Raw genomic sequence first — 22641 nt, 5'->3', positions numbered from 1 at the left:
TGTGGGGTGTCAACTATGACAATTAATCACTAAATTCAAGTGAGACGCGGCAGTTTGCGTTCACGCTATACGTTTGGCTGCGGTCGCGGTTATTGCATGAATAGCTATAGCAGTGTTATTCAACCAGAAGAAGGCAGATGTAACAAACATAAATGCAAGCAGTGTAGGGAAAGGGAAGCACTTCTATGAACAGTTTTGAAGTTAGTAGTCAAGGCTTGGGCAGTATTACAGAAATAATAGTATTTTGAAATCCTTTCGACAAAATTAGTTCCCCCGTTTGACGAATTGTATTGCCAATATTTCAAAAGGCTGGAATAGTTTTGCTTTTTAAAATCTTCACAACGTCCAGCAGCTTGCAGGTCATGCCAAATACCTGCGACTTGAGGTTCCACTCCTGGTCACTGTGCAGTTCCACCAGCACACCTAAGTGGCAAAAGAACTTTTCCACAAGCTTTTCACCTGTGGTCTCTGCGCTGGAGAGCATTTTCCATGTCAGGTCCTCTATGATGTGGACGCACAGGTATTTTAATGTGAGCACTTTCTTCATAGGCGCCCCATTGATTTCGAGGGGGTTGTAGTGCTTCCTCACTAAGTTCACAATCAACTCTTTTGTCTATCTGGCATTCAGGGAGAAATTGTTTTCCTGATGTTAACTTGACAGGTTCCATATTTCCATCTGTTAGGCCATTTCATCATTGAAGAAGCGGCATTCCACCATTGCGTCGTTGACAGCGGCGTTGAAGCTGAATATTGCCACACAGTCGTGTGTATAGGGAGTAGAGCTGGGGGCTCAACACACAACCCTGGGGAGTTCCTATGGTTAAGGTGAGGATTGATGATCTTTGTCTGCCCACTCAGACGCCCTGGGGTTTGCCAGTCAGAAAAACCAGAACCCAGCTGCATATGGTGGTGTATAATTTCCAGGGGGGTTAGGGGGGGGGGTCATGACCCCCCCAATAATCAGATCCAGCCAATATAACCCTCCCAATAATCATGTTTCCCCTGTAATGGGTGGAGACCTCGACCCCCCCAATGTTCCAGCCAAAGTTACGCCCTTGGGTGTTCATCCCCAAGTCCTTGATATGGATTATTGTGTAAAAAGCAGAGCTTTAATCAATGAACGGGAACCACATGTAGTTCCCCTTTTGTCGTCCAGGTGACTGAGAGCAGTGTGTGAGGTAAGTGCTATTACATCACCTGTGGACCACTTTGGGCAGTGAACAAATTGCTGTGGGTTCAGTGTGTCTGTCAGTGAAGTGCAGATGTCATTCTTGCTCATAGGAGCTCAACTTACACAAAAATGTTCTGTGGGCAGAACGAAAAATGATTGGTTCAGAGTGATATTAGTTTAGTGAGATTAGTAGAGGTCCAAGCAACTAGAGGACATATTGTTTGCTGTTAATAACATCAGTCAGTTTTCATAACTTTGATTACATACAGCTAGTTTTATAACCAAAATACATCATTTTCTATCTCATGATTGATCTTTGATGACCAGGTAATTTTAGCTTAATTTCCATCCATTCATTTTCTGTAACTCAAAAAAAGAGAGAAAAACCCTGGATAGGACATCGACCCATCACAGGGCACACTCACACATATGGGCAATTTGGCAACTCCAATTAACCTCAGCATGTTTTTGGACTGTTGGGTGGGAACCAGAATACCCAGAGAAAACCCCACGATGACACGGAGAGACCATGCAAACTCCACATACGGAAAACCAGCAGAGAATCTAACCCAGGTCCCATAGGAGTGAAACAACGGGGCTAACCATGCTAATCATGCTACCCCACAGCTTGACCTGATATAATAAATGAGTAGCTTTGGTTTCATTATTTGATAGCTTCTGACTGATTTCATCCAGGGGAGTTTCTAGCTACCAAAAAGATCAGGAACTAAGTTGAGGATTTTTTTTTTTTTTTGGCATCAGGGCCAAAATACTCAGGCCATAGCAACGAGTGATCGGACTTACCGACGGCCTGCTTCATCCATAATGTGAAGGTGCCCATGTTTGCTGTCCTTTCACACAAAGTCTCTAAAGTACGTCTGCAGATATTTTAGTCAGCTTTCAAAGTACCGTATAATAAGTATTTACATGTACAGGTGTGTTACTTTGGATCTGTGCAAAATAATCCCCACCATGAGAGCAACTTATAAAAACCTAACAAAATTTGCCACTAAATTAAATGAAAGGTTTGTCACTACAACCAGTTATGGATCACAGTCAACAATGTGACAACTTACATATTCAAATTTTAACTCATGGTTTAAGGCAGTGTTTCCCAACCCAGTCCTCGGGGAAACATGGACAGTCCATGTCTTTGCTCCCTCCCTGCTCCCAGCCAATCAGGAACACCGAATACCTGGTACAGGTCCCCTGGGAGCTGAGAGGAAGCAAAAACATGGACTGTCTGGGGTTCCCCAAAGACTGGCTTGGGAAACAGTGGCTTAAGGGTTATATTTTGAAATTCTGCTACCATTAGCCTCCAGACATAATTTTTCAATTTGTATCAAAGTAAACTATATTATGTCTGTGATGTAATCACTTCTATTACAATTCCTAAATCAAAATGTTGCAATTGACATATTTTTAGAAATTCAGTCGTATCACTAGAGCCATTGATGGTTGTGGGAAGAATGATTGGGCTTTTAAAAATCCAGTCTTTGAGTTTTTCTTAATTTCATAAATACATGCTGTATTATTAAGGAGCTTTGAAGACCGAGAGAATCATCTTAGTGCTAGGAGTTCTGTCACGATCGGACGGTAGGCGAGCCGTGAAAGTAGGCGAGAGCAGCCAGGAAGTCAGGTAACGGGGTTTATTAAGGGAGGGACGGACAGGCACGGACATCTAACGTGACACTACATTAAGATCGGACGGAGCGGGGCGTTCATATTCAAGTTCATATTCAACATTTATTTAAAAGCCATACACACGTGCAAGATAGCTCATTTGCATTAGTCAGACATGAGGTTTCATCAATTCATGGCAGCAACTCAAAGGGGAAAGTCATAATTTGCCCAGCCCAAATATATACAAAGCATTCAAGTGGAATAATCACCATTATGTGAACTCACAATTTATTTAATATGAACACTGGTATGTTTATACATTCCATATCTAAATGCCAATAAGTTATGTTGTATGCATATAAGTTATACTCTGGAATACAATATAATATGTTAATAATACAAACACTGATAATGAAATAAAGCCATAAAACACACATTGCATACAAGGTAGAGTTATTTTCAGATTCACGAACAAAACCGGACGTATTTATAAAGTGCCTTATCTTTGCTTGTGTACAAAAAACATTTCAGGTACATTTCACATATACTATCAGAAAAAAAGTACCAATCTCTATCTCTGAGGGCATAATTACTTGTCACTGGGACTGTATCCTCAACGGACTGCCATTTGCACCCTAGCTGTAGGTAAATGTACCTTTTAACGTACAGAACTGGACTCTGAGGAATATTTTGGTACCAATGTGGGTACATTAATATTGTTTGTGTCTTGGGGTAGCAAACTGTGGCAGGGTTGCACCCTTTCGTCTAACAGTGTACATTAAAGTTACATTGAAGCAGGGAATTGTAACAGTAAACATTGTAAGGTCATTAAAACAACCGAGCAAATTTATAATAAATATATCGTTAAAAATAAATGAAGCAAATCCATTTGCATTGTTCATATAACATTTAAGAATAGCACATCTGCGATAGCTTAGTTTTGACTTAAAACATTGACACAGTAATGACAGTATTCAAGAACACCTACAAACGTGAAAACACAAATAACAGATTCAGATTGCACTGTAAACAATGATAATGACTCTTCCCGGTAGCATTTAGCGACCGGAAAAGCAAAGACGGCTACTGATAGGCTTATAGTGACCCGCTAATGATGTGGGGTTGTTCCTGGATTTTCTGGCTTCTTTTGCCCATGTTGGACTTCTCAGGTGACACCTTCCTTCTTGTAGTTTCACTCTTATTGAGGTAGCACTTTTAATGACAGGTACAATGTCAGCATTTGGAGGTTTTGGGCCATATGAACACATACTAAAATGGGCCCCCAAACCGGGCCAATTCAGTTATGTCCTGTTAGTGACAGGAGCCATTGGAATCGTCCTAACTTGCCCCCCTTTTCAGCCACGCTGGCAAACGCTGGTTTCTCAATCCCAGAAATGAAGAGCATCACGGTAACTTCAGCCATCCGCGATGTGAGCCCCCTCTGCTATACAGCAAGGCATGCGGACGAAGGCAGACATCGCTCCGCGACTGGGCACTCTCCTTCACTTGACACCACAGAGTAGCAACAGCTTCGCTCTATAAAGCCTCTTGCACAGCCTATAAGGAAAGAAATCAGATACGTGGTGACAAACGTGGAGGGACTAGACATTATACGTGCAATCCAAGTGTACATGCCCGAGACTAAGGTGTGGGCACATGATCGTTCGGCGTTGAACTACGTGTCCCTCGTAACATACTTGCCTTTTTGCCGTTTTGCAACATGACGATACACTATGAACAGTGCAAGCAGGACCACGATAACCAGAATCGGCAGGACTCCAGCTACCACTAAATGATGACGGTCTGTGAAGTAAACACAAACGTACAAATTAATTCAGCTCCCTGTAGATTCCGCTTTGCGTATTTTGGTTTCACTTTTAAAAGTGAGTCACATATATTTTGTTACAGTATTAAACTCACAGTATGATTTCACGAAATCCCCAATTAAGATAAGGCTTCACGCATCGTAAGTCACATGAGTCATTTATAAGAACGAAGGTCCAGGAAAGTACCTATGTATTTATAGAGTGACACAACCTCAAGAAATGTCCCTGTGATTAGCGACATCATCGTCTAAGTAACGTTTAATCACACGGTCTTGTTTTTCGATCGTAATAAAATCAAAACAATACATCTAAGCCAGCGATAATAAGAAACAAATCACCTTTAAGTGTCTCACCGGTGTCTGTGTTATTGCTAAAATAGATACGTTCAAGTCTGGAGCCAATCACGCAGTCCACGTATTTGTCCTCAAGATCTTCCGTACTGAGTGTCCAGTTGATTGACACAGTGGCGGTGCCGTCCTCGTTGGACACCACAGATTCATTCGCCTGCCAATCGGGTCTGCTCCATGTTACCTTCGGAGCTGGTTTGCCCGTGACCGAGCAGCTGACAACATCCCCGGCTTGCGGCGTTTCCTTGTTACTAAGAATCAGCTTCGTTGACACGTTTGATATTCCTTAGGAGAAAAAATGCGATACCCTCAAGACCTGCACGATTCACGAGCAGTCAAACTGCAACCTACATTTATAAATAATTTAAGTAGTTTTCCAACATTTTTTCTAATGATAAAATGATTTCGTGCACTTCGTCAGTTCCATTCAATATCAACTTATCATTAACAAGGATCGTAACTACAGCGGGATCCTTTCCCAGGCAGAGTACAATAAAGGGGCATACCCTGTACTGGGTGTCAGTTCGTCGCAGATCAAATACACACTCATATATCATTTTAGACATGCCAATTAGTATAACTGCATGACTTTGGGATGGGGGGAGGAGGGACCGTAGTTCCCAGAGGAAACCCGTGCGACACATGGAAAACCATGGGCGTAAATTGGTGGCCAGTACGTACAACCCTCCCTCCAAATAATTAACCAGACTGTCGTGGTGAATGGGGTCGAACATGCAAACCCCGCTCAAGATCAAGTAAATTTTGAACTTTAGTTGTATATAATGAACTATATGTGACACTGCTGTAATCAAATAGAACTTCAAATACCGTGGACGGTCAAACAGGTCTCTTTCCTCACAGATCCACTGGGATACACGTGGAAGGTGCAGAAGTAGCATCCTTCGTCTGCCGTGGAGACATTATTCACAATAATTGAGGTCGAGTTGAGCAACGCCTCGAGGAATTTTACGTTTGGTTTCATCTCATTTTTCCCAAATCGCGTACTGTACGTAGCCAGGTCATCCACCACGCCGTTTTTTCGCAGTTTCTGCCATGTGACTTGGGAAACTCCTGCAGGGTTCGACAGGTAACAGAAAAAAGATGCATTTTGTCCAAAGGCAGCGCTGGTATCCCCATGTGCCTTAACTTCTGTCGAAAAGCCTGGTTGGGGAGAGAAAAAGTACCTTTAGCTATTACCCAAGATACTATATGACACGTTTTGCTAACTGAATACAGTTCCACTTTTATCTGTTTCTACCAGGAAACATTTTCTTGAAAGAACATAGAACAAGAGATAGCCTAACATATCCCGAGACACAATAATCCAAACCCGCACTTAGATCGCAGAAAGTATCTGAAACGGGAGCACTAGGGGAGTAAAGACGTCTAACTTGTCTCTCTTTGCTTTTTAAAAACTCAAATAAATAATCTTTATTCTTTCATAACGATTGTCCGAAAGTTATCCGCTGTCCCCAAACCTACCTCGGTGCTTACTCCATAATATATGTTATTAAATCCACTACGGTTAGTATAGTTTCGTTGGTAAGAAAACCATTCTTGTAATCTGGAAACCATCTGTCTATTAATTAAACAATTGTTGAATTTGCTGAACAACAGCGAAGTCTACCTATCACATGCAACACCGAAGCCTGCCTATCACCAACAGCGAAGCCTGCCTATCACATGCAACACCGAAGCCTGCCTATCACTACTCAAATCTTCAAAAGTGCAGTGGAAAACTAAAACACTTTCCTTTACATATAAACACACGAATCCTCATCGCTCATACAATAATGTAAATAGCCTACTGAATTCTGTTTTATTTATTTATTATTTTTCCTCTTCCGATGTCGTTTATCAGTCTGTTATAAATATGTTATCAATCGTTGGTGTGGGATCATTATATAAAAATTATAATCCATGTTATAAACAAGAGAAGTCAGTCACTTTACCTGTTGACAGTAAGCTAAAGAATAGCATCGATATTAACGCTCTTGAATCCATTCTGCTTAGTACTAAGTCCTCTGCGATCTGTAGACTCGACTGGCTGCTTGTTTCTTTTAAGAATGCTGGCTGGTGTTTGGAGAGTCCCCATACAGCATAATTGACGGCAGTACCTGGGAATTTTGGCAGAAATGATTCCGGTGCTTCACCACGTGAAATCAAATCCCGGCAGTTTACTGTAGTCACGTGGTCTATGACAGCTGAGTAACAAACACGCTCTTCAGCGGTGAGTCAGTGATAACGTGAGATGAGTGCGCATATCTCGTAATTTCTCTCTGTAGAATCTGAATTCTTTGAATCATGTGAAAAACCTGGCCACTCCAGGCGGTCAGGCAGTAAATACTTACCGTTCCCTTAAGGGAATCTCAGCTATTAACTCCATATCTAACATAAATCATGGGTAATATGTTTTATTCTGCTATGGGACATGACTGCTGCTTACACAGCAGGAACAATTCAAAACAAAATTGTAGTAATTTATCTATCCCAGGCGGAAAATTCAATCAGCAGTGAGGTATACATAACGTTTACAAATACAAACACATACAGGAAATGAAGAAGTTAAAATGTGATTCTGTAGAGCCATGCGCCATATTTTCTGGATATTAAACTGTCCATGCCTGTTTGGTCTATTCCAAGAAAAAGTTTCAGAAATATTTCACAACTACCCCCCCCCCCCACAGGACTTCAGCATGTATAATAATAATAATAATAATAATAATAATGGATTCTCCAGTATCAGTTTCAGAAACTGCACATTACAATAAATTTGTGTTGACATACTGAAGTTTACTGTAATGTGTGGCTTCCCATCCCTTGGTGAGTTCCTCTTATTCACTTACGGTTGCACAGTACTATGACTCATTACGTCCCATAATGTCATTGTATCATATTTGGAGGGACACAAACCTCTCAAGTTAAACTTGGACCCTGACAAGGTAGAGCTGGTCCTGCTGACATCCTTCTGCTGTGTGTAACTTTGGATAAAGCCTTCTGTGATGTAAATAAATGTACAGTGCAGATAGCAGATTAAAATCCAAGAATACATTTATCTAAGAATCTGAAATGTTTAAACAGAAACGTAACTATAACAAAGCAAATATTTGAATTCAGCTGAAGTGGGATTTGACGAGACAGCAAAATACACTCACCTAAAGGATTATTAGGAACACCTGTTCAATTTCTCATTAATGCAATTATCTAATCAACCAATCACATGGCAGTTGCTTCAATGCATTTAGGGGTGTGGTCCTGGTCAAGACAATCTCCTGAACTCCAAACTGAATGTCAGAATGGGAAAGAAAGGTGATTTAAGCAATTTTGAGCGTGGCATGGTTGTTGGTGCCAGACGGGCCGGTCTGAGTATTTCACAATCTACTCAGTTACTGGGATTTTCACACACAACCATTTCTAGGGTTTACAAAGAATGGTGTGCAAAGGGAAAAACATCCAGTATGCGGCAGTCCTGTGGGCGAAAATGCCTTGTTGATGCTAGAGGTCAGAGGAGAATGGGCCGACTGATTCAAGCTGATAGAAGAGCAACTTTGACTGAAATAACCACTCGTTACAACCGAGGTATGCAGCAAAGCATTTGTGAAGCCACAACACGCACAACCTTGAGGCGGATGGGCTACAACAGCAGAAGACCCCACCGGGTACCACTCATCTCCACTACAAATAGGAAAAAGAGGCTACAATTTGCACGAGCTCACCAAAATTGGACAGTTGAAGACTGGAAAAATGTTGCCTGGTCTGATGAGTCTCGATTTCTGTTGAGACATTCAAATGGTAGAGTCAGAATTTGGCGTAAACAGAATGAAAACATGGATCCATCATGCCTTGTTACCACTGTGCAGGCTGGTGGTGGTGGTGTAATGGTGTGAGGGATGTTTTCTTGGCACACTTTAGGCCCCTTAGTGCCAATTGGGCATCGTTTAAATGCCACGGCCTACCTGAGCATTGTTTCTGACCATGTCCATCCCTTTATGACCACCATGTACCCATCCTCTGATGGCTACTTCCAGCAGGATAATGCACCATGTCACAAAGCTCGAATCATTTCAAATTGGTTTCTTGAACATGACAATGAGTTCACTGTACTAAAATGGCCCCCACAGTCACCAGATCTCAACCCAATAGAGCATCTTTGGGATATGATGGAACAGGAGCTTCGTGCCCTGGATGTGCATCCCACAAATCTCCATCAACTGCAAGATGCTATCCTATCAATATGGGCCAACATTTCTAAAGAATGCTTTCAGCACCTTGTTGAATCAATGCCACGTAGAATTAAGGCAGTTCTGAAGGCGAAAGGGGGTCAAACACCGTATTAGTATGGTGTTCCTAATAATCCTTTAGGTGAGTGTTTGTTGTCACGGCAACTCAAAAGCAGTTTAATTGACTTGTACAAAGTGAATATATCAATTTCTCGATTTTAATATAATTTATTATACTATAGTAATTATTATGACTTTATTTCCACCTGGGGGCATTTCCAACGATGCCAGTCATTCTGATAGCAGGTATCATAAGCTGAGTGGTTAATCCTGGGGCATTTGTAATGATGCCATTCGTTTACAGCAATGGATATATTTTCATGTATAAATATAAGCATATGTGATGACACCTGTCATTTTAAATAATGGATATTGTGGGGCTTGCAGAAGTTCCTTCTACAAAATAAATCCCAACCTTGTTTGTGTTGTAAAACTACTGCAAATCCAAGCTGAATCCACAGCAAAATCACAGTGTGATTTTTCTACAAACTCAAAGCATCATTAAGTCTTTGCTTCAATTGGAATCGCTTTGCTTTGTATGTGGTGGTGTTGGTGATCTGGACCTTATTTAACCCCCCCCCCCCCCCCCCAATTAATCTTAGACACAGAAAATCCACAGTGCCTGGTTTTCACATATGTCTGTAATAAATGAAACTGAATGACATGGTCTTTTCCCAGTAATTGTCAGCACTGGTTTCGCTTCGCTTGCAGAGAAGCCTTGGTTCCTGGATATTGTCCAGCTGACCACAAGACTTACTGATCGTATAAAGCCTTTCTGCTTCCCGGTGAAGACACCTGGGTTACGAAGACAGTGTGGCAGCGAAAACACCTGAATAACGAAGACAGCAGGACAGTAGTTAAAGCACCAGGAGAGGATATGTAATTTGGCGTCAGGCTGACAGATTGATAAAATACTACAATTAATGGAAACAGTCTGTAACATCCAGATAAATATATTGTTTAAAAGGCAATGGGTGACTGATTGAATGAAATGTGTGTGAATGCAGAACTGCGCAGGAATAGTGACCATAGACTGGAAGCCTGCCCGCAGCTTGATGGTAAGAAGAATAAAAAGTGAAAGGGCAGGGCAGGCGTGACTCATGACCCCTTGTGAGGCGCTCCTTTTTTCACCTGATCAATACCTTCATTTGCAAAACAGGTTTCCCTGAAACAACAGCGACACTTGATTCAGAGGAACATTTGCATAAATAATCTATCTTTGGATAGGGTCACCATATTTGGTGAGATGAAAAAGAGGACTTGTCTAGGATCGGAATATTAATAAGTTTTCAGTTCACTGATCAATCAGGTAGCGCTTCTCTCGTGAATATTAAAGTCAGAGTGCCAATGGTTTCGGGAAGTTGAGTGGCTGCCATATATTGGATATTGAGGTCTTTTCCTTCACTTGGTGCTCCACCGTAACTTGCAGCCCTGGGTCATACAGATTGCTGTGCTAAGCCGATTTTTGAAAAACTGCCCGGAAACCCGGACAGGGGCCCAAAAGGAGCCGGGGAAACGTGGACGTTTGGTAACCCTATCTTTTATCTCATCAAATCGTGTCGGGTCATGTTCTAGCTGGTGTCATATGCATGATTTCCTTGCCCTCTTTATATTTGGCTAAGTTTCCTGTATGCATTAAAATGAAACCTCATTTGCATGACATCTCTTCTATTCTACCAAACTTACCAGAGGTGAAATGTTCATCCGCAGGCAGCTGAGTCATCTGTGTGCTGTCATTTCATGGATTTGCGGTGATGTAGTAGGTCACTGGAACCTGATGTTGAGCAGTCCAGCCCTGGCAGAGATGAGAACAGCAGGGCCTCCGCAAGCGGGGGCACTATCTATGTGGCGGGGATGCATAAATATTTATCAAGGAAGCACCAGACTCTTCTTGTGTTATGAGATTTTATGAAACTGTCCCATCAAACACTTCTGCTTTTCATAAGAAGTTAAAAGTACCAGAAATTGTTTTCTTCTGTTCTTGAGATGTTTGTTTCATAACAACTTTGTACTTAATTACGTTAAAATGAGTCATTAAAAAGCCCCAAAGGACAACAAAAAAAGTGTTTTACTGTTACTGGAGCAAAATCTAGTTTGTTGAGTGCTGGAAAACACCTGTCAGTATCAAGATATAAAATTTCCAGGGAAGGTCAGGTATCTTTCCCTCTGGAAATCAAAGATACACCAGGTGTGCAGAGCAGTTTGGACATATACACTTATTTTATTTTACTTTATTTTTTTGTCTTAGACGTAAAATATTGTTTTGGCATAGGTTAACATTCTTCCATTTGCTGTTAAGAAAGTCATTTTGATTGTTCGATATCAGCTATAACTGTTAGCAGTTCATATAAAAGCAGCTTCGATTAGGTTATATGTGAACTAGAAAATAAGGGGAGAACCGCATTGGTCTTTGTATACCAATCACCATCTGATTTACCAGCACCACTACGTGCTGCCATCTGCTGGCGCTATAGAACACTGCAACTGTTCCATTTTTTTTCAGTGCCAGGCAATTCATAGAAGGTGCAGTTTATTACCAAGAGTGAAATCGAAATCATTGTGCAAAACCTACAATTCCACATGCATCACAAACATACGACCATGCATAGAAAGTCTGCGCTCTTCAAAACACGATGTTTCAGAAAAACCCGCGCGACAAAACCACAGGTACAGTACAATTAGCGTCTCTGCCAAAAACAGCGAAAACAAAAACCATTGGACACGCAGCAGGTTCACTAAATGACCAAACCTGAGCAACAAGCACTGCAAAAAAAAATAGATAGTGGGCAGAAGGTAAAGTTAAGCATACCACAGAGCATATAGGTTTGGTTAGCGGGCGATGTAACCTCCCCTCGTAGTTCCTAACTGGGTTGCTGACGTCCTTCTGCATTGACGGCCAGGTCTGTCAAGTAGAACCTGGGCAGAGACATCGCTTCCTTCGGCTGTGAACAGGCAGCAAATAAAGAGGTATTAAAATTCCTACACATTAATAAGCACGAGACAGCCGTAAGTGACCCAAAATCAGTCATTAGTGGCAACAGGATGCTGCCACTAATGCAAAACAGACAGTTTAAAAACTTTTGGGTGCAGCATGTGCAAAATGCAGTGTATGGTGCTTCAGTGGGTAGCAATGAGGCCTCTGTGTGTCTGTGGTCCAGATGTACCTTACCTTGTGGGGACCAAACTCCGCACAACGTGATAAATACCCGTTTTTTTAACCTTATGGGGAGGGGTCAGCAACGTGCGAGCCACGTGCAGCTCTTTTACCACGTGGCTGCGGCTCTTCTCAGAACGATAGACGAATTCACATTTTCATGTCTTAACATAGTAATAATAGTTTTTGTAAGTACTTGAACTTTTATTTTTGTGTTAAATGCATATATACACATATTACATAAAAAAATCGTATTTCTATCACCCTTCTTTACCCACTGTGGCTCATTGTAAATCTTGGGTCAGACATTTAGGAGAAAATGGTTCTTTGCTTTAAAAAGGTTACTGACCTCTGCCATATGTATTTTATAAAAACCAATGACTGCAATGAAAAAAACTAAAAATGCAAAAACTCTTGTATTTTGTTTGGTTACTTATGGTTATGGTTAGGGCTGGGTAGGGGTTAAGGTTGTGATAGTTAGCATTAGCATTTTTCCCATTGAAATGAATGAGGGTCATGATTACATGACTCTGTGTGTGTGTGTGTCCCTGGCTAAAAGGTGAATGACTAAACCATGGACAGACTAAATAACTGCGTTTGAAAATTTCCACCTAAGAAACACTGCAGGTATAAGTGTGAGCAGTAGCTTGGCATTAGTGATGGCTGGTGGAGCTTAACAGCTAAGAGACAATAATTTCCCAGCATACCCCATTGGTTTGGAAGGTCTCCATAAGATGTAGCATGAAGTCACAACTCCAAACAGCATCAAAGTAGCGCAGACCATCAGGACGTTGAACTGCAATCCAAAGACTGACATGGATCCTGCAAGAACTAAAATATGTGCATTTTAGGCAAAACCTCCTAATTCCAGTCTAGCATTTATGGTTGTTTATCGTGTTTAAAGCTAATCAATGTTTGACATAAATGTTAGTTAAGTGCATTTAGAGAACAGCCCCATTGATTGTAAATCTGCCACCTTACACCTACCCCAAGGCAGCGGTACCTCCTTGTTCTCCCCCGGCCAGCTGGGGTGTGTGACGATGCAGCTCAGGTTCTCTCTGGAGACACGGTCAGGCAGGACCAAGCGGCTCTCCACAGTGTAGGTGCCGTTTGGGTTGCGGGTGGAGATCTGGTTCACTGTGGAATTCCACGAGGTTCTCCAAGAGATGGAGGCCGCTGGGTTTCCCCCCACAGCTGAGCACACAGCCACTGTCCCGTTGCGGAGCTTATCCAGCCTGCTGAAGATCTGCGGAGGCACTGAGGCAAAACCGAGTACAAGGTTCAAGAACCAAGATGGTTCTTCTGTGTTAAAGTATCCATAGAAGGTACCTTCAGCACCCGCATCCCCTTCTAAGCCATTTCTATCTCACCTCTTGCAGATACCGTAATCTCTGCATTATAGGTTCCTCCCCAGTAAGCCGTCTCACAGAGATAAACTCCTTGGTTTCCTAGAGTGATTTGAGGAATGTGCAGGTAGGATTCTCCGCTGGTTCCGTTCCTCAGCTCCATCCCATTCTCACATGTGTCATAGTGACTCCCGTTAATGTGAAAAGCCATGCAGCAGTGCTTCCCCTTCACTTTGACTTTCCAGATGTTGTAGATCATCTCTCGCCATGTTTTACTGCTGCATGTTATATTAGCATCTTTGTTCAGGTCGAAAAATTCATGCCTCTTTTCTGAAAATAGAAGCGCGAGAGTGAGACAGTAACTGCATACATTGGTTTTCCATAATAAAAGTGAAAATTATGTCAATGTATCACTAAGCCTTAGAAAGTATAGAGTTGCTGATCTATGACCACAATAGTTGTATCAATAACGTGTAAAAATCCTTTTATTTGTGTAATGTGATTAATCCAAAACTGGATTAAATCGTCTCCTCCAGTGTTAATATGGCACTTTGTCATATTAACGCTACATCCCACACCAATAACTCAGGTTAAATGCTCCTGTAATCTGAAAAATTAAACCAAATTCAGCAGCCCAGACCATTAGACCTCTTAAAAACATCCATGTTCATACATCATATTAGCTGCTACTGCATAATTTCAGTTTTTTACATCATGTGCATCTGTCTGTGTGTGAAACTGGTCAAAATATATCTCACTGTGCGTAGTACTTTATGATTTTCTACGGTGGGAGCTTATTCTGGTGCAGTTAATCAGGAAAAAAAGGCAAACACATAATTGTTACTCAGCATTATGGTTAATACATTTATTATATTACCTATAAATGGTGATTTGGTCAACGCTTCTGCAGTAATTTCCTGTCCTTTGACAAAAGCAAAAGGGAGACAGTGAAACAACCACTGTGAGCTTATCCAGATTGGTAATGAGTAATTAATTGCGGCTTAGGCATCCGCTGTAGGTTCCGTTACCTTCGTTGAAGCATAGGAGAGGCACCCAGACGATCCTCATGACCCAGAAAACAAAGCACATGTTAACAAGCCCCCATCCGCGCGGCATGTGGCAGCTACAACGCTGCTCTTCTTGCCTCTGATGGGAAACGAAACACTTTTAGTGGTGATAGGAAATGAACTGCATTTCTGTGACAGAGTGCCGGTGGTCGACTTTCCTGTTTTTGGTGTTGTTGGTTGTTGTGGTTTCAATTCAATTCAAGTCTGCACACACATTTACAGTATATGTATGTAAGAGTATTATTACCTTGCAAATAGTCTGTAGAGTTTGCGAGCTACCCAAGTTTGTGAGCTATTCCAGGTTTATAATGGAATAATATAGATTTGCCGTAAGATTTCTTGCGTGAGCGTGAGAGTCTGAAAGCGTAAGTGTCACGCCGGATGCATGACAGCTGGCCTGGGATGGACTAAAATAAAACCGGCCTACGACTTTACACGCGTAAAACATTCCTCCTTTTTGGTCACTGACAACGGAGTGGAATGTTGAATTTGAACTGAACTCATCCACCGCAAAGCATTTCTCCCACGCAATTCCTTCATTCACCAGCAGATGGAGCCTCTAACCTGAGATTTGGTCACTATATAGGCCTAGCGTACGCTTCCTATAAGTCAGATGGACAGTGACAGCACATACAGCCTTCAATACATAAAAAGTTTCCATAAATACACATGGCAGATTGAATTCCTAAAATAGAACAAGAACAACACTACTGCATGTTTTAGTCTCAGTCTGGGGGGTAATTTACCCACTTCAGGAAATACAATTGCTAAAAAGCGACTCACTTCCTGTTTAGAGAAGCCGCTGAAGGAAACAAGTTGATCCTTAATATCATTTTTGTCTGTCTTGCATATCATGTTACTAACTGGATCACAAACATATTTTCCTTTTTTTGTTACTTTTAGTGATGAATTTGTTTTTAAGTTGTGAGCATGTGATTATTTATATGTATTTGTGACCTGCAGAACCATGTGGTGCTGGCCCAGTTTGTATCTGCCTTTTACAGAATGAGTGGGGAGGCTTGTGGACATTGTGTTAATAGGGTCACAGGAATCCAGGTGTTATGTTGAATATCTACCTTTAATTTTCATGTTAATTTGTTAAACTGCTAACTTTTGCACATTATTTGCCACCTGTATATGTCACGCTAATGAACCTTCATAACCTAATAAACCTATGATACAAATAAATTGAACTTCTTGTGTGTGTGTGCGTGTGCGTGTGTGTTTGAGCAGTCAGAGGTACATATCATTGAACCAAAAAAGTGCAACTACAGGAAGTATTTCATACAAACACTTGGTCTGGCTATATCCTCCACCCTATCGTGTCATTATCTCTCTCTCTCTCTCTCTCCTTCTCTCTCTCACTCACTGCGGCTAATCTTGCCCTCTCGTTCTTTCCATTTATTAAGTTCTGCCTCTGCTGTCAGCTTTTCTGACTTTGTTTTGGACGCTAACTGCCGTTGAGGCTACAATCCGTAGCATCGTGATTTTGGGTGACTCCTGGAACGCCACAGCCTTGGTACCTGGAAAACTGCGACCTTTGAACTCGCCTAAGGATTATGGGGTGCTGCTTATGCCGGAGAAAGAGGTTAGTTAAAAAAAAACACTAAAGAAAACAAGCACGAAAGAGATGAGTAGAGGAGGAGAAAGAGTGGTGATATATTGGCTGTGTAATAGACGTTGAGACAGAGGGTTAGAGTCTGTTGTAGATTTGCCGGCAATGTTCTTACGTGCCGGGTTTTGCAAGCTGACAGGGTCTGTGGTTTCCTTAGCAGCTACTGGCAATAAGCCACACAGTCAAACCAAGCTCCAGCTGCTTGCTGCCACCTTTACAGCATAAGCATGGATGTCTAGTGTGGTCAGCACCGAACGACACAGCAACACATTTCTGCAGTGAAGCTCCATCCATCCATCCAGTGAAGCTGTCCAGCCTAACTGCAGAGGGAGGAGGAGACCCCTCCAGCTTCTGCTTCATAGCTTATTCATTTGTAGCTTTAATGTAGAGGCCGAGTACGGTTTGTGTTACTACTCTGCTTTGGATATTTAAATCATTTTGCTCGATGGTAAACTAACATCATTTGACTCTGTTCATACATTTTCCCAACTGTCTGGTTGTCCATCCAAATTTTCAGTTTCTTGTTCTCTGTTGCAAGCTTTTCCAAGCCCAGACAACGTGGCTTGGCTTCGAATTAGTCTTCAGCTTAAAAGTAGTAAAACATTATTGCGACAGGTCCGAAAATGTACTGAAAGCAGGCAAACTTTCACCATTCTGTTACAAGCTTTTTCTGTCTTGCTACAACAGTAAGTGATAGTTTGTTTGTGAATATCAGCAATATTATAAATGCACTACATGTTGCGTTTTTTTGTATTTTCAGAAAAGGGACAGAAGATGCAGGTGGTAAGTTTGTAGTGAAATATAAGCAGCTCTCATACAAATGTCAGTCAGTGACATCTGGCTCCAGATTTGGGTTTTGTGTAGGGTGATATACGCTAAATGCCTTCTGGGGGTCTCTGCTGATGTGAGAATAATCTAACAAAAACCCTGAGGAAAAAATATAGCAGCGACTAACATATATTTCATCAGGTATGTGCAAGTAAAAGACTTCTACCCTGTATGGATGTACAATCCTTTGAAAACCTGGATTTTAAAATACTTGACATAATTTCATTTAAAAATATACAGTACTATACAAAAGTCTTAAGGCTATTTATCTGGGTAGTAAATGTATACATATTTGCTCAGGAAAATATACATAATTTAACATGAGAACATATGCTAATTAACAGTAACAAAAAAAACAAGAATTTCTCCTTCCATCTTGTTGGATGGTTAGATGAAAACTGCATTTGATTCCCAAACATCTCCTCAGGGGCACCGTAACTATTCTATGTGTTTGTTAAATTTCACCACCCGTTCAGTTAGTGAATTAACTAAATTAGTTTAATAACTCCAGGAGGTACTGATTAGCCAAACAAAAGGGGGGGGGGGGCTGTCGAATAAGAAAATATTTGGGTTTATTGGATGATTGATGCAAATACTGGGGTGACTTTCGGAGTTGAGGCTTTGAAATGGCTGCGCTGATAACATAGTTTTACACAAACATTGTCTTCTTGACTAACCAAGACTTTTGCACATCCCCAGCTGGCACGCGACCAACCTTCAAAGCTGAAATGTGGTTGAAATAATGTCAGTAGTTGAAAAACGTTGAAGCAGCATGCAATGCTAATGGTTGCACGAAGGTTAACAAAATACTTTAAATCAATGTTGAAATTTTAACGAGATCTCTACATTGAATCGACGTAATGTTTACAACGTACAAAAGAAATTCCTGCCTCTTACATTATTAAGGACATCATTATTATTTAAGTGGCATTTTTTAATATTCAGATCATAAGACCATTAAAATATATATATTAAAAATACAGGCATCTCTTGACTTATGTCCAATTGCTTTTGCGTCCAAGGTCCTTTGTAAATAACATACGCTGATCAAGAGACGCCTGAAAGTGGACGTTAGTGGGTGTATTGCTTTTTATTATAAAGTGTTGTGATTTTATGTGTATATTACATGTACACATATTAACTGCTATAGAGTACCGTACATATATTGCAGTACAGTAGCTGCTTAATGTCTAACCTCTCCCCTATAACTATTGAGACACGCCCAAATTCACTTGTACCCAGTGGTCCTGATCCCAAATGCAGACACAAGCTGACGGACAGGCCCACCTGTACAATAACCACAATGTTTTTATTATAATGATTATAATTATTATTTGCCGATATTATTATATCCCTGCTTCTCCTCTGCTTTTATTTTCTCGGCATGTATTAAAATCCGTTAATAATAAAACCCCAGATATAGTCTCCATGACTTCCTTCCTAAGGAACTTTAGGACTGACAGGATCATTTGAAGAAATAAAGTACCACACTGACACTGATAGGTCTACATTAATGGAAGGTTTTGGTTCCCCTTCGACAGCTTGGTGGGTTGAATCGTTGCCTTACACCTCCAGGGTTAGGGGCTTGGTTTCCACTGTCGTTCTGTGTAAGTCCTTTGACAGACATGTAGTTAGATGAATTCACTCATCTAAATTGCTTGCAGTGTGTGTTTGTGTACTCTAAGGCCTGCCATTCTGCTCCAGACCTCCTCCTGCCTATCCAGGCCCTATGCTATCAGGGATAGACTCAAGAGTTGCAATTTCAATATTCGTTCATTTTCAAAAATCAATATTTAATTCAATGTTAATTCAGCATTGATGCAAGACATAAATTCACACTCATGGGAGTTTTGCTTGCACAAAAATGTTCTGAGGGCAGAAGGAAAAATGATTGCTTCAGTGAGATAACCAATTGGATTGTAGAAGAGGTGGGGCTAAGCAATTACAGGAGGTGGGGTCAACCAATCAGATGTTTTGGCCCGCCTAATCTAGTTGCTTAACCCCACCTCTTCTATAATCTGATTGATTATTTCTCTGAATCATTTTTCCTTTTGCCCTCAACATTTTTGTATAAGTAAAACTCCCACAAGCTAAATTCACTCATATCAGGATGAAACCATGTTGCAATATCAACTCTGATTCAAATTTCAAAATCGAAACAAAATTCAGCAGATTCAACCTTAAACCATGATGCTGAATCACCCATGGATAAATGCTGAAATCTCAGCTGGGTTAGTGTACATATTGCTGTGTGTGAGGACAGTCCCTCGTGTGAGCAGAAGTATGTAATATCACAATCCTGTCTGATAACATAACCAAGTCTATCAATCACTGCTTCTTGTTTCCAGGTGGAGATGACAGTGTAAACAAAGGAAATGTAAGTACTGGAATTATTGATTTCTCTGAAGTAGACACTGGCATGTTGAGGAGGTCTTTTTACAACAGCAGGAAGACTTATCAATAGGCACTTTCACACTGCCAGAACCTTTTTCTGGAACCAGAGGCTTCCGCCCATTACCTGGCTAGTTTTGGGTCGTTCCCAGTGTCTCCTGTTCTTGTGTCCTGCTGTCTTAGAAATTTTGAGCCTGGAAGCAACCTGCTGCTCAACACAGCCTTCTGCCAGCAAAACGAGCATTAAACCAGGATTTAAAAATTCAAATTTTTAAAAAAATATAGAGTGGTCTCAATTTTTTTCCAGAGCTGTGTATATTATTATTATTATTATTATTATTATTATTATTTTCTCTTTCAATACTACTATAGCATCCAGCAAACATAGCCACACATGTTTATCAATTTTGGTGGAAAAATAGTGCAAGATTAATGTCAGGATACCCCAATTATTTCCCCCCTAGGGCAAAAACATTACCTGTTGCATGCTTCAATATTTCATTGGACCTCCTTTAGTTTTGATTATTATTTTTGTCTAGATTTGCATTCATTTTTTGCAGAAATCTTAAATTGATGACAGGAGAATCGAACCACTCAGTAAAGTCTTCCACCACGTCACAAACACTCTCAATCTGGTCAAGGTCAGGACTCTGTCCCCAATTCATGGGTGAAAATGGTTCCTCGTGCTCCCTGAGCCACTCATTCACAATTTGAACCTGATGAACCTTGGGATTGAAGTCCTGGTGGATGCTCATGCTGTCAGGGAAGCTTTATTAACCTGGCCATTCAGTAGATTCAGGTACTCAGCTAACTTCCTTGTATTGCTGCATAATGTTGCTGAGCTGTAAAAATGATCCGGTCACTGCCTGTTAAGTATTTGGTTATTTAAATTCAGACAGTGAAATTTGTTTTGGCCCATCAATGTAAATACAGTATAAAATGTTGCTTAACAAAAAAATATATAAAATAAAAAATTGCCCCCCCTCCAATAACTTGGGGCACTGGACTGCAGGCCAGGTTAGCCTGTGTATAAGTCTGGCCCTGACTGCTCTGGATAAAATTCAGGATCAATTGCACAGAGCAAACATTTGATTCTTGCGGATGGGAGTTGATTGTGGGCCCTGTTATATGGGATAGGGATTGTGGTACAGGACCAAGATCTTTGTAGGTGTTTGTCAGGGAGAAAGACAATGCAATGCATTCATTTTTGAGGGGGATGCTGTCCTGAACTCTTTTTTTTTTTTTTTAAACATATATATATTTTTTAAATATTAATCCCCATGGGGAAGTTGTTTTCACACCTCTGTCAACTCCATCTTTGTAGAGTAAGCTGCACATGAAGGGCAGCCACCCGTAGCAGCACCCAGGGAGCTGGGGGGGGGGGGGGGGGGGGGTTAAGGGCCTTGCTCAAGGACCCACAGATGCGCTGTGGCCGGGTTTGAACCAGTGACCTTCTGATTACAGGCAGATAGGCTTAGCCCACTGAGCCACACGATGCCCCTTAAAGCTTTGACATGATCATTAGGCATCAAACAAGCGATAAGGAGGTGGCAGGAAAACAGATGTAGAAAATGCAATAAACTAATGTAAACAATTTCAAGGGAGAAACCAGAACCTTTGTACTCACCAGTTTCAGCTGCTCTCATTTGAATGCATAAATTATACATGGCCAAAATAAGCACCGAAACAGGGTGTAGAAGCTAAATAAATAATAAGTGTCGAAGTGTGGGTTATATGTGTGGGTAATCTGGGCTGTGGTGAACCATTCTGGCACGAGGGGTAGTGTGCCACTCAGTGGGCAAAGCCTCTGTGTTTCTGACCAGAAGGTCAGCAATTCTAGCCTGCAGGCCTGTGAGTGAGGCCCTTAACCCCCCCCAGTCCCTGGATGCTCCTGTGGGCGGCTGCCCGTCTTGGCCAGCTTGCCCTCACCCACAGAGAACTTAAGCAATCAATCAGATGTTCGTCCTTATTCTGTAAGCCTTATCACATCATTTAGCTTCAGCTTTGTACAGTCCTGGGGGGGGGGTCGTTTGACCCATAAATGCAGCATCTGAGATTGTACAGCTTTGCATCCGTCTTCTGATGAGCAGTCTGGACAAAACTGAAGGTTTGATCCTCGCAACAGGGTGAGAACAAGGAGGAGGTACTGTACGCCACCATCGACCACGGGAACAGCCAGGGAACAGAGAAGCCTGTGGTGATGGAGGACAGCTGCGATTACGCCATGGTTTACATTCCATCCATGCCAGCACACCAACCGTGCGAAGCCGAGGACGTCACAGATGAATATGTCCTCATGAGCTGATGGCAGGGAGACGACGTCACAACAGCCCACCCCTCTGTCTGTCACTGTATCCCATGACTTTTAACGGATGTTATTAGATATATATTTTTGAGAAATAATTTCACTTACAGTGCTAGGGATTTGCATTGTTAATTACCTTTGCTTTTCAGTTATTCAAACGTTTTATAAATGTTTGATGGGAAGCAAATAGAATTACATATTTTACATTAAACATGGCTAACATTTTTTTTACAGATGACTAATTTAAATTTTTAATAAAAAAAAATATTCTTTTAAATTATTTGGTTTGCTAAATACTGTGTGTATTACACATAAAATAAAAGTACAGTTTTTGTAACCTGTTGGGTTATTAAAAGTTTTCTTCTGTTCTTCACACTACTTTCTGTAGTGTATTAACATGAACTGCATATGAGTCATGCAGGAGATGATGGAAGGAACATCACAGCATTTAGGAAGTACCAGCTTAGCAAACTGGGCAACCAGGAATATGAATGCATGTCCATCCATCCATTTCCTGTACCTGCTTATCCTATTCAGGGTCACATGGGACCCGGGAGCCTATCCCAGAGACTGTGAGTGAAAGGCAGGGAACAACCCAGGATGGGGCGCCAACCCATCGCAGGGCACACTAACAAACCATTCATTCACACACCTATGGGCAATTTGGGGACCCCAATTAACTTCAGCA

General features: G+C 41.3%; 2 protein-coding genes across 7 annotated transcripts; one reads left to right on the top strand and one right to left on the bottom strand.

Annotated features, from left to right (window-relative positions):
* Nucleotides 1-2822: 2822 nt before the first annotated feature.
* LOC111845162 (OX-2 membrane glycoprotein-like) lies at nt 2823-15166 on the bottom strand. Of its 6 annotated transcripts, none has more exons than XR_011982236.1 (9): nt 15062-15166; nt 14776-14893; nt 14625-14669; nt 13772-14077; nt 13389-13658; nt 13109-13232; nt 12057-12189; nt 10005-11088; nt 7674-7964 (listed from the first exon to the last, which is right to left on the bottom strand). XR_011982236.1 is itself a non-coding variant. In XM_072698284.1 (7 exons), exons 3-7 carry the CDS (start codon nt 10968-10970, stop codon nt 4239-4241), a joined length of 789 nt encoding a protein of 262 aa, XP_072554385.1. In that variant the 5' UTR covers nt 10971-11088; nt 12057-12189; nt 12417-12472; the 3' UTR covers nt 2823-4238. The 6 variants fall into 6 exon arrangements, 2 of the variants coding, with proteins under 2 accessions (XP_072554385.1, XP_023670244.2); XR_002838572.2 differs by lacking the exon at nt 7674-7964 and having other exon boundaries at nt 9341-10076; nt 10934-11088; XR_002838568.2 differs by lacking the exon at nt 7674-7964 and having other exon boundaries at nt 9341-11088.
* A 1005-nt stretch (nt 15167-16171) lies between these two features.
* LOC140578182 (uncharacterized) lies at nt 16172-22290 on the top strand. Its single transcript, XM_072698268.1, has 4 exons — nt 16172-16402; nt 17190-17212; nt 19606-19634; nt 21774-22290. The coding sequence occupies exons 1-4, from the start codon at nt 16374-16376 to the stop codon at nt 21951-21953; spliced, it is 261 nt and encodes an 86-aa protein (XP_072554369.1). The 5' UTR covers nt 16172-16373; the 3' UTR covers nt 21954-22290.
* Nucleotides 22291-22641: the final 351 nt, after the last annotated feature.

This window comes from Paramormyrops kingsleyae, chromosome 1, assembly GCF_048594095.1.
Source record: "Paramormyrops kingsleyae isolate MSU_618 chromosome 1, PKINGS_0.4, whole genome shotgun sequence".
Classification (NCBI taxonomy): Eukaryota; Metazoa; Chordata; class Actinopteri; order Osteoglossiformes; family Mormyridae; genus Paramormyrops; species Paramormyrops kingsleyae.
This window is presented reverse-complemented; position numbering and strand designations above follow the sequence as displayed.